This window comes from Scyliorhinus torazame, chromosome 13, assembly GCF_047496885.1.
Source record: "Scyliorhinus torazame isolate Kashiwa2021f chromosome 13, sScyTor2.1, whole genome shotgun sequence".
Lineage (NCBI taxonomy): Eukaryota > Metazoa > Chordata > Chondrichthyes > Carcharhiniformes > Scyliorhinidae > Scyliorhinus > Scyliorhinus torazame.
The window spans coordinates 176,343,357-176,356,019 of NC_092719.1; the positions used below are offsets into that span (position 1 = coordinate 176,343,357).

A 12,663-nucleotide genomic window follows, 5' to 3' on the forward strand; every position below is an offset into this window, starting at 1 on the left:
TGGGTGCTTATTCACAGGAACAACTTTAGAACTGTGACACTCCAAACCACTCGTCTTCTCTTTCATTTCTCCAGTTTGAAGTTCAAGAACCTCCTTTCTCTTTTCACAACTGCATTCTAACAGTTTGTTAGTTTTGTTCGTTAAATCCTGCATTCAACCAATTATTCTGATTTACCAACAATTCCTATTTCTGTTCAAGGCATTTTCAATGGTATTTTGTGGAGACTGCTGATGCTTTAAGTTCATCATGTTTTAACTAAAAAATTGATCTTTGCTAAGTTAGCTTTTTTAAGTTTATCATTTAGACAGTTCACGTGCTCAGTCAAGTATTCCATTTTCCATGTCTGATTCTCAATTATTCTCATCAATTCTCTTTTTTCATTAGCAAACTCCTCTTTCACTCATAAAAGTTGATTTTCTACATTAATCAGGTTTTCCTTCAGTTGTTTATTATCTGCAATGAGCATCTCATTTTTGTCCACAGTAGTTTTGAAATGTTGGTTATGATCAACAGGGTCAGCTATCTTCTGTAACACAGTTGCCACCACATTGCTGTCTCCACAAGCCATATCATTACCCAGGACAAAATCTATTCCCCCAATAGGTGATTTTAGGAATAATTCCCACCATGACAATTTTATTTACAAAGTCACTTCTTAAATTAACTTTACACAAAGAAATATATGCATCCCTTCCATTAATATCCCTTATTAATATAAAACTACCTGGAACACAAATTGGCCCAATATCTCTCAAAATTTGATTTGTTTACTTCTTTTTTAAAATAAATTTAGAGTACCCAATTCATTTTTTCCAATTAAAGGGCAATTTAGAAGAGCCAATTCACCTAGCCCGCACATTTTTTTGGGGGGTTCTGGGGGCTAGACCCACGCAAACATGGGGAGAACGTGCAAACTCCACACGTGGCCCAGAGCCGGGATCGAACCTGGGACCTCGGCGCCATGAGACAGCAGGGCTAACCCACTGCGCCACCGTGCTGCCCTTTGTTTACTTGTTTTGTTGGAAGAGTAAGGGAACACTTCTCCCTTCAAAGCAAAACCTCCAGAACCTCTAATATCCTGGAATTAATTCACCAGTACTCAAGGAATTCTCTGACCTATTAAGAACCATTGCCCCTTTCTCATATATTCTGAGAGAGCACGATTCACCTGTACCACCACTACAGTTTTAGCAGCCATTTCCTTTTCAGGTTCTACCTTCCCTGCTATTCCATTTGTCTCCCATTTAGTTTCCAGCATTCTGCCCAAATATGTCCCACTTTGTTACAGGCCTCTGAATGTCACTTCCAACCTCAGCATTTTCCTTTCTGATCTGAGCAGAAATTTCTTGACCATTCCCAACTTTCTCTTCTCTTCCCTTGCTACTTCCCTTCCTTTCACCTTCCCACTTCCTATCTTTCTCAGGTTTATAAGGATGCTGGGAAAAAGGTTTGGTTCTATGGATGAGTTCATATTCACCAACCATCTCTACTAGCCATTTTAACACTATGTTCTTCAACATGGGTCCCAACTACCAAAGTGAATATTTAAATTTTTCCAAGAGAATTACTTCCCTAAGAGCTTCATATGTTCATACCTCAATGCCCATATCCAATAGTTAAAATTATTTTGTTTTATCCTCTCAAATGCAATAGGTCTTTCCAAGCTGTTTCCTTGCATTCCGAAATTGCTGCCTATATGCCTCAGGAACTAATTCATACAAACTAAGGATAGCTTTCTTTACTGCATTCTACTCTACAGATGCCTCTTCTGGCAGTGATGCATACATTTCATGAGCTCTACCTACCAGCCTACTCTGTAATAGTAATGTCCAAATTACTCCTGGCCATTTCATCTGTTTAGGTACCTTTTCAAATGAAATAAAGAATATCTCTACATCCCTTTCCTAAAACTTTGGAAGATATTGCATAAATGTAAACATTTCCCCACTGGGTTCCTGTCGGGAAATAAGTCCTACCTCACCTTCTGGTGTCTCTCGTTTAATTGTCAGCCTTTTAAGGTGAAATTCCTCAAAGACGTGCTTGTTAGGTGAATTGGACATTCTCAATTCTCCCTCAGTGTACCCGAATAGGCATTGTAGTGTGGCGACTAGGGGATTTTCACAGTAACGTCATTGCAGCGTTAATGTAAGCCTACTTGTGTCACTAATAAAGATTATTATTATTTTTTCTCTCCTTTTCTCAATCCTCCTTAGCTAACTGCTCTCTCTGCAAGTCATGTTTTCACATGTCCAATTCCCTTACCTTTGTTTTTCTCTCTTGCCTTTTTGCTTGTTCCATTTGAAAGACTCTCCCCTTTTTCTTTTCTTTCTCCCCCAATTGCATTCATTGCATTTCTCTATCTCTGTCTTTTCCTCTTCCTTCCATTTCAAGTTTTTTCATTTCTAACTCAATCGTAATCAATTCAAGTGCATCATCTTTTGGAGAAGTATCCCTTGCAATTTCAAATGCTGTACTATTATTTCAACTATGTCTGCTTTCCTCATCCTTCCAGGTAACTCTAACTGCAACTGATCTGCTAATTCCGTTAACTGGCTCTTGGTTATTTTCTGTAAATCAGCTCCATCTTCCATCTTTAGAAAAGCCTTAACATCTTCCAACACCATTTTGGATTCCAACCTAAATATACCTCACAGCAACTCGAATTCCTGTGTTGGAATTCCAACGCATGGACCTGTACTTTAAGGATTCACAGATCCCACCTTATAACAATAAATCCAAGACCGAGTTTTCATATTCGGTGTCCAGAAACTTGCTCTCCATGTTTTGAAGGAACCTGATGAATTATTATTAATCAGTGTCCAATAATCCACTCTCCACATTCTGAAATATTCTTCAAGAGCCCTCACTTTTGTTATGATTTCAGTTGATGTTACTACTGGGCAGTCAGATCCCAGGTTCAATAGATTGTAACTATAATTTTTTATTTAGAGACGTGGATGAACAGTCACAGGACTGGCGATTGACTTTTAACAAAAGAATGAAACATTTATTCAACAAGAAAAGATTAACCTCGGGCAGCACGGTAGCATAGTGGTTAGCACAATTGCTTCACTGCTCCAAGGTCCCAGGTTCGATTCCCGGCTTGGGTCACTATCTGTGTGGAGTCTGCACGTTGTCTGCGTGGGTTTCCTCCGGGTGCTCCTGTTTTCTCCCACAGTCCAAAGATGCGCTAGGTTAGGTGTATTGGCCATGCTAAATTGCCCTTAGTTAGATGGAATTACTGGGTTACGGGGATAGGATGGAGATGTGGGCTTAAGTGGGGGTTTCTTTCCATGAGCCGGTGCAGACTCGATGGGCCAAATGGCCTCCTTCTGCACTGTAAATTCTATTTTTTTTAAACTACAATATACTACTCCTTCACTTCCACTACACATTCATGGATTTATAAGGATTACACAAGTTATAAAATATCTTCTACTCAAATTTTCCCAGTAAAAACACAGTTCATGTAAACCAATAACAAAATATGGTCAGACACCCCACACCTAATAAATATCAGTTATTTAATCTAGCTGGTTCCTAACAATGGGAATATTCCTGCAGTCTATCTGGGGGGGCAAATGCACGGTTTAACATATGTTACCTATCAGAAATCGCCTGCCCTTAAACCACCAGTGAGAGTCTCCCTTCTAATTAATAATAATAATAACAATCTTTATTGTCACAAGTAGGCTTACATTAAGACTGCAATGAAGTTTCTGTGAAAAGCCCCTAGTCGCCACATTCCGCCGCTTATTCGGGTCACAGAGGGAGAATTCAGAATGTCCAAGTTACCAAACAGCATGTCTTTCTGGACTTGTGGGAGGAAACCGGAGCACCCGAAGGAGTGCACGGGGAGAACGTGCAGACTCCGCACAGACAGTGACCCAAGCCGGGAATCGAACCTGGGAACCTGGAGCTGTGAAGCAACAGTGCTACTAATTGCATGAATTGTTACAGAATGTTCATCCATAAGATGGATTCCATATCATTTCCCAGATAAGGAACAATAATGATCACCTCCCCCAAAAAATGGCTACAAACCAAGAAGAAAAAAGGTGTCAAAAAATCATAGAATCATAGAATTTGCAGTGCATAATGAGGCGATTCAGCCCAATGAGTCTGTACCAGCCGTTGGAAAGAGCACCTCACCCAAGCCCACAATTCCCACTGTCCCCATAGCCCAGCAACCCCACCTAACCTTTTTTTTGGACACAGGGCAATTTAGCATGGCAATCCATCTAACCTGCTCATCTTTGGACTGTGGGAAGAAACCGGAGCACCCGGAGGAAACCCACGCTGACACGGGGACAACGCGCAGACTCCACACAGACAGTGACCCAAGCCGGGAATCGAACCTGGGACCCTGGAGTTGTGAATTAACCATGCTAACTACTGTGCTACCGTGCCACCCACACGCCCAGATTTTACTGTAATAATAACGGTGAGACTATCCGTACCAACCATCTTTGCAGGGTAAATAGTGACTCTCACTTGCAGAATTTACCGACCTCCTGCAGCGTGTTTCGCAGTGGTGGAGGCAGCACGCCATTGGCCAGTGGGATTTTCTGGTCCCACTGAAGCCTGAGGTATTTTGTGTGGCCCGCCCGTCCCATTCCAGGTAACCTACCACGGAGAGGGGGGGCGTTGGTCACGTTCGTGGGACCACTTGATCCCGACGGCGGTATCCCACTCAGCATTTGTTTGAAACACCAAATAATGTCATTATGTCATGTGTTTTCAAGACAATGGAAACATTTCAAGGATCCCAAAATGATCCTAAAACACCTTGAGGAAATATTGGAATTTGAGAATTGTCCATTCATCAGAGGCTAAACATCATTTATGTTGTAACTATGTATATTCACATGAAGCAATACATTTATCATTAGTATAGGGTAGAATCATCCCTCATATAAGATACTTTTTTTTACAGAATATACATTTGTACAAACATTGCTGATAAGTTTATTTATTTTTAAATTTGTTTCCTGACAGGCTATGGTAATAGAACAAGTCAGATGAGAGATGATCATAGTAAATTATCAAAAGTAAGCATGTTTAAAGGGGGCATGTTCTATACAAATCTATTCATTCTTTAATCATACAAAGAAAAATCTGTAGGTAAAAAAATTAGTGACACAATCAAAACAAATCAAGTGATATACAAATCCCACCTGGGGTCAAGTTCAGCTCTTCTTACACATTATCTAAAACTCAAAACAGTGTTATTGCCTTTGATATATGTATTATATATAGGTGCCCAGATTTTACTGTAATAATAATGGTGAGGCTATCTGCACTCACCATCTTTGCAGGATAAATATGAAAGTAAATTCCAGAAACTGCACAAATAAACACAGAAATCCAGAAGTTGCTATCAGAACTGCCCTGTTCCTCCAAAGGACATGCAGTTGTAATCCTTGCTAATAGAGTCAGCACCGAAATCACCGCAATGGGATGAACTTTGGGTTTTACTCATTAGTTCTATAACAATGGTGGCTGAGAAAGTTATGGGTGGCACATTTAGCAGAGAGTTTTTAACTGATGAAGTCAAGTGATAATAACTTACAAACAACCTCCCTAGCACCGAAAAATTAATTTTATCAGTGTAGATTCTCATTCCCTCAACAGAACATTGATATTCCAGGTTTAAATAGTAAATAAAAATGGTGTTATTCTTTCCACTTGTCTCTTCATCTGTACATCACATTTAGTTTCCTCCTACTCTCCACTTCACTCTTACTATATCGTTCAAATCTAATTTATATTTTCAGTTTAATTCTTCCTGGTTTGGAATCTATGTGGCTCAGTAAGAATAGTTCAATCTGATTGTTTGAGGAGCCTCACTATTGTAGCCCTGTTGCACTGTATAGGAAGCCACTTTGGAAAAGATGCTGGATTTGTGGAATTCTCCACTGATAAGCCTGTAAAGGTCTATGAGTAGTTGTTAGTGACACAAATGGTAAAAGACATTCCTTTGCTGCTGAGAGCAAAATCCAGGCCAATATGTTAAATTTAATTGTTTTCTCAACAACTTACCAATTTCCATAAATGCAGACCGCGTGTAAATATTATGATATTATCAAATACATGTCTTTGATTATGTGGCTGATAAAAAGTATTTGTTTTGAAGTGAGGTATTGAGTTATTCATAATTCTATCTATATTACAATGTGATACTATTTACTGACTTTATATTTTGAAAAGTTCCATCATGATTGAAATGTTCAACGTATATAAACTTATGTGTTTTCCAACTCAAACATGATCATTTATACTATCTGTTACACTGTGAACACAATTATATTTTTCTCCTTTACCCAGGTTTCTACTAATGTTGTTATTACAACCCACATAATCATGTAGATAGACAACAGTGTTATTAAATGTACGTATAAACCATTCAAAAACTGACAGTAAAATTCCAAGAAAAAGATGGATGAAGCCATTTAAGCAGGGAAAGAAAAACAACTGTTTCTGAAAAACCATATTGTCTGATTGAAGATTGCCACACTCATCCTGTGCATCACTTCAAAACTCATTGTTTTTTAATGCATTCTGTTCTCAATACAAAGGAAGAACGAACTTGTAAAATCACAACAGGATGATATTTCCATTTTTACATATTCTCAGGCATTATTTGAAAAACACTCTACACCTTCACTTGAAATTAGTAGTTTAAGATGGTGCCTTGCATGCAGATGTATTTATATATAACTGTTGTCAAAGATGCATTAGTTAGCAGGGATGGCTTTACCAAGTCTTTCACAATGTAAGCATGGCCTTCAGTGGGAGGCTGACAATCTCTTTTGCACTGTGAAATCCACATGACAACTGTAAAAACCTTGTAAATTAGCTATGTTTGTATCGCAGAAATTTACATATATAATATATTATACATAGAGAGAGAGAAAGAGAGCATCTAATGTAAGAGCAGTTTTCCATAAATCAGCACTCTGGCATATAATCCAGAATCATCACACCAATGCATAAGTCGACACTTTATAAATCAAGATAAAATTTGTTTGAATGATTGAATCTGAGCCAGTAGTTAATGTGATGCCTATAATAATATGTAACATGCTGGAAATGTACAGGAGGTCTGTCACATCCATCAACGGAAAAGATAGGTTTACATTTCTGGTGTAACCGTGCAAACAGTAAGGGCCTGTCAAGACTGCCACCATTTTATTCCGTTATAGTTGCAATGCTTCCAATGTTGCATTTTAAAAATATTATTCTATATGACCTGGTTTGTTTTTCAATTTGAATCTTTGTCTTTACATATTTAATTACTTTTGTATTTCTATAAAGTAAAAGTAATCCTTGACAATACTGAACCACTTAGGTGACATTCTCAAGCAGCAAAATATAAGATGCTCCAAATACGTTAACTTTTCTCTTTTCATAATGTAGGTTGTAGTACATGAGTTCCAAGAGATTTTAAAATGCTTCTTCACACTTTAATATTCTTGCATTGACAATTATCATAGGCACATCATTATACAATGTCATTAAACAGCACAGAGCCCAGACGTCACAGTAAGAAACCAGAAACACATCCCTTTGGTTATTGGACATTTTCAGTTTTTGAGTATGGTGCAGGGGAACAGCCAAAACTGTTTTGCCTGATAAGGATCAGGCAAAATCTTTAACTGACTACGCGTTTTATATGTTCAAGTTAGCCATACGATTGTATTAATATTTTCATTGCCCAGGATTAATGATTGCAAAGGTAAAAACACCAATTAAACCATTCATCACATGTATCTCAGACTTTGTTTAAAAAGACACCATGTAATAAATAGATCATATCACCTCATAGTATGAGATAAGAGCACAATTTATTAAAATGTCCTTTCACTCCTGTGAAGCATGGTCTTATACGAGGAAGGCTTTGGTCTGTGTGACATCTGGGTCCTTCACGCTTGTGAGAAATTCCCACAATGCATCATTATGTATTTATGGTAGTGAATTGGCGAATTTCTACTTATTAATTCATTCATTTTTCCCTCAGAGGATCATTTCCTCATTTTAACATTTCAATTGCCCAACATGGTCCATGTGTCTTAAACAATAGGCCGACTAAAAACATCTGTTTGCAATCATTATAGGCACAGAACCATTTTGTGATAAAGTTACTCATTTGACATGGATTTTAACTCGTATTCTTCATTTCAATAGTAATTTAATGGACTGTGCAACACTTTCCAGATCCCTGTAGCAGTGCGCCAGAATATTATCCAGCTAGGCACCTGAACAGTTAGATAAGGCATTCATTTCTCTTATCTGTAATGGTGTAATACATCCCAAAGCTAAAGCGAAATGACAGCGGAATGAAGTCAGCACACTACGCGCTGCAAAAATCACACACAATTGTGTATATATCCTATATCGGGGGCAATTTTTTTTTCTAAACTAAAATATATTCAAAAAGTCAAGTGAAAAGTTAAACAGCTACCGGTCAAAACAATGAAAGTTAGCCTTACACTGTGCTAAGTAAGCCAAGAATGGTCAATTAAATTGGTATCATGATACGGTGACATAAATCTTAGCTTCTGTAAGCGGACAGTAATCGACTGCCAAACACATTCAATTAAATGCGCATCAGTTGAAATGGAATGATAAATATCATAGCTTATTGAAAAGGGGTCAGTTACTTAAAATGCAATCGGTTGTCAAGTGACTCGTAAGTTCTAAAACAGTCAAACAACGGTCCTAAATTTAAAAATGAGAAAAGGCGTGTTACCTTCTGCAGGAACTGTGAGCCTGAATATTTGGCTGAAATAGATTTGATTTCCCCTCCAAAGGCCGAAGCCCACAGTTTCACCCTAAAAAAAAAGACGTTAACATATGGGTAACATTGGAAAAGGAGAGAGAGAACAATTTGATTTCCGGTTGTAATCAATAGAAAGTAATCCTGTTTTATTCTTTCACGAATTAATTTTGCCATATGACGAAAGATAATCACCTTTTCCTCTATCAAGCATGTTTGAGATCCAGACATTAGTGTGCAGGGCAGACCCTCCAAACTATAGATTTCGGGCTATTACGCAGAACATGAGGTTATGTTTTATGAAGCATAGAGATCCTGCAGCGTTGCAAAACACTCGTCTTAATCCAACTTTACATGTAATCCAGCATGCAGTCATTTAACTGCAAACACAATCAACTGCACATGAAATGCAAAAGAATAGAAATCAAGACTTACACATTGAGGGGAATTTGTTGCTGGGATTCTTTCGCTTGTGCCTGTGTAATGCTGAAAGATGCCCACACGATTACAGAAAAGCTACAGAAAGCTTGTAAAATATGCATCTCTCTCTGCATTTCTTTTTTGTAGTTCCACAGATCAGAACGAATTGCACAATTGGAATAAACCCGATTGCTAATGGAATATGCTGCGCTGCATCTCAGACTTAAAATAGATTTGTCAGTTCATCTTCATTTCTGGGACATCCCAGATAAAAGAATAACAGGGAAGCACTGAAAAGCTTCAGTGAGTTCAGAATGTTGCTGCTGGTATTATATCCTTGGTGGTGAGACCGATTCTACCTTTACTGCAGGCAGTTGCATATACTTCTCAACAACTCTGCAGTATGCAGTCCCCTGTATAATATCATCATTCAGTGACCTACTGCCGGTCCAGTGTGCCCTCTGCTACAGGCCACAAGAGTCTATTGATTTCAACAGAGTAAGCTATCTTCTCACAATTAATGCTCACTGTATAGATGTAAAGCTGCCTGCAGGCTCGCTTTATCTTCCTGGTAACCTCGAGCATTCATCCCACATCAAGTCATGCAGCGCTGGTTCACCGGAGCAGGCATTAATGGAAAGTGCTGATGAAAGCCAGTAAGAGCACTGAAAACTGTGACACAATGCCTCTTCCAGGACTGATAGCAGGCTGAGTGAGAAGCACTTTGCTGTAGGGCTGACAGGGGGTTGAGCTCAAAGTGACTCACGGACCTTACACTTGAGACGCTGAACACCCACTGGAGACGTCCCAATTCATTTCGTGCGCCGCTGCTCGAAAGCTTCTCGTATTCAGCTGACGGGGTGGAGTCGACTGTAAAAGTGAATCCGGTAACTCTCAGGACAAAAATAAGCGCACGTACTCAAAAGGAGAACTATAACAGAGGGAAATAGGATTCTCAGTTGAAATCATCTTTGAAACGGCAGCCCCTTTCAGGCGAACAGGCTGTATCCAGCTGCTCTACAACCAATTCGATTAAGTCGTATGGAACAGACTGACTGCATTGGTGTGCTAAGAAAAACCGAAGACTTAAAAAGGCTTGTGAATGAAAGGAAATGCAACATAAGTAAATCAATGCGGGCTAAATGACTCAACACTGCGAATGAATAATTAATTTCTTCATGTAGAGGAATCCCTTTGGTAAAGTATGCATAAGATCACAAGCTAACACAACGTAATGTCTGTCCATTTGGGACTTCTGTCTCGCCTGCTCATTCCTGCTACACAATATATCCGTATACTGCAATTATTTTCTGTGAGAACAATTTCCTGACAAGTTACTTTTTTAAGGTTGAACTCCAAGAAATTCTGAACAAAGTTATCCTGATAATTCATCCTTTCGACTACTGAGATTGTGCGTCCCATTCCTGGCTTTTGTAGCTTGGCAAATGTGCTGCACATCAGTGGCTAGACTGGACCTCACCAGAGGAACTATCTGTTTTAAGTCCCTTTGACCAAATGCTGTCGCACTTCAGAAAACAAACCTTCAGGCTTTGACTGAAATGTTTTGAGGAAGTCCCACAGACAGTACCGTCATCAGATGTGAGTTTTTAAAAAATCACCTGGGTTTTTGTCATTATTGTAAAGCACCCTTGCAAATAAATTATTGTTGTAATTACACTGTTTATCCTTGCCCAAGTAGTGCAAAATTCAAGCTGGTCAGATGAGTTCCATTTGTTAAGCTTTCAATTGTGTGGCTACGGTTCCCTCATCAAAAATACTGTTATCAGCCCTCCCTATCTTTAATACAACCTCAACTCCTTCATCCTCCCCAACCATGGTATTATTTGAAACATTTCCTCCTTTCCTTTCACAAATGTGTTTGCATCACTCAGCTCCACGCCCAGTTCTCCTATTATTTGCTGTTCAAATTGTTTCCACCTGATATTTCGACTGTGCAGCACTGAGACTGCCTTAGTTAATGCCGATTATATCCTTTGTGACTGCAGCTGGAGTACATTTTCCCTTCATATTCTCCTCATTCTACCTGTGCTATTCAGCACACTCTACCACTCCATTAGTTTGCCTTTATGGCACATCGCTGCTACACCACCTTCACATAGTTCCACTGTTACTTGTCCAAATTAGCTAGCACATGTCCTGTCATTTCAGCTTTTTGCCTTCCCTGTTTGATCATTTTCGGTGTCTCCCAGGTTACAAGCAAAGTCCATATTGTATGTGCTGCCATTCAGTGGTGCTCAGATCTACCTCTGCCAACTTAATTCCACAACAGCTGCATCTTGTTTGCAAAATATGAGAAAATAATATAAACTCCACGCTAATTCCATCACCCTCTGCGGCTGTGTGCTCAGGCCAGACAGAGCACCCTCTGCTCAATCCTGATCTAAACTTCATTGCCCAATATCCGCCCTTTACCAAGATAGCCTGTTTCCCATTCTGTAAGAGAATTTACCTCCACCTTTAACTTAACACCATTGCCAATTCTCTGCACAGTGTTCGTCCACCCCACATAAACTGAAACTCAAGCAAAGACTTGGCGCATGGGTCCTATTCTACAATAAGAACACCTCTTCAGAGACTTCCAGTATACCAGTTCCTCAAATAATTGACTCAATGATTGTCCACAAATCACTCAATTCCTCACAATCACTCTAGTTAACATCCCATCCAATGCCTTCTATTTTTCTGACTCTGGCTAATCATGTGTTATTTTTTCCTCCTCTCCACCGACAGTGACAAAACCATCATTCATTGTGATCTTGTACTGTTCAAATCTATTTCTAAACTTCTCTTTCTCATTTATCTGCTGCCCTTTGGCTACATCATATGCAGATATAAACTCAACCTCCACCTATTCACTGATGGCACTCAATTGTACCTTTCCACCATCTTGTTCAACTTCTTTACTGCTTCTGTGCTGCCAGGCTCCTTAACCGACATACAATCTTGGGTGAGCTGCAATTTCCTTTAGATAAGACAAAGCCATTGTCTTTGTGCCACCTCCCAGCACAAAGTATGCACCAACATCATTAATTACATTTCTCATCTCTGACCACTGTATCAAACTGTTAGGATATTATTTAACATCTGGTTAAATTTCTAATTCCATATACTTTCTATCACAAAGATCACCTATTTTCACCTCTGTAACATTACCCACCCCCAGCTCTACCTCAGCCCATCTGCTTTTGAAATTTTCATCTCTTTATTATCTCCAGAATTGATATTCCAATGCTCACATGGCTGACCTCACATTCTTCACACTCCATAAACTTCAGAACATCCAAAACTTTGTCGCCCATATCCTATCCTACACCAATCATACTACTTCTGGTCTTCGCCCTAACATTCCTAATAGAAAGTTCTCATCCTCATGTTCACACCCTTCATGGGCTCACCCATCCAATCTTGAAACATTTCATTGCAAATTGTTGTTATAAACTTC

At 39.1% G+C, this 12,663-nt stretch overlaps 1 protein-coding gene across 1 annotated transcript in view; it reads right to left on the minus strand.

Moving 5' to 3' along the window:
* The window catches only part of cacna2d3a (calcium channel, voltage-dependent, alpha 2/delta subunit 3a), a 1,400,547-nt gene extending 1,390,483 nt beyond the window's left edge, over nucleotides 1–10,064 (minus strand). Inside the window, exons 1-2 of the mRNA XM_072472475.1 lie at nucleotides 9,216–10,064; nucleotides 8,754–8,835 (exon numbers count right to left, since the gene is read on the minus strand). Coding sequence (XP_072328576.1) covers nucleotides 8,754–8,835; nucleotides 9,216–9,334 — 201 coding nt within the window. The 5' untranslated portion in view covers nucleotides 9,335–10,064. The remainder of the gene's footprint in view (nucleotides 1–8,753; nucleotides 8,836–9,215) is intronic.
* Between the last annotated feature and the right edge of the window lie 2,599 nt (nucleotides 10,065–12,663).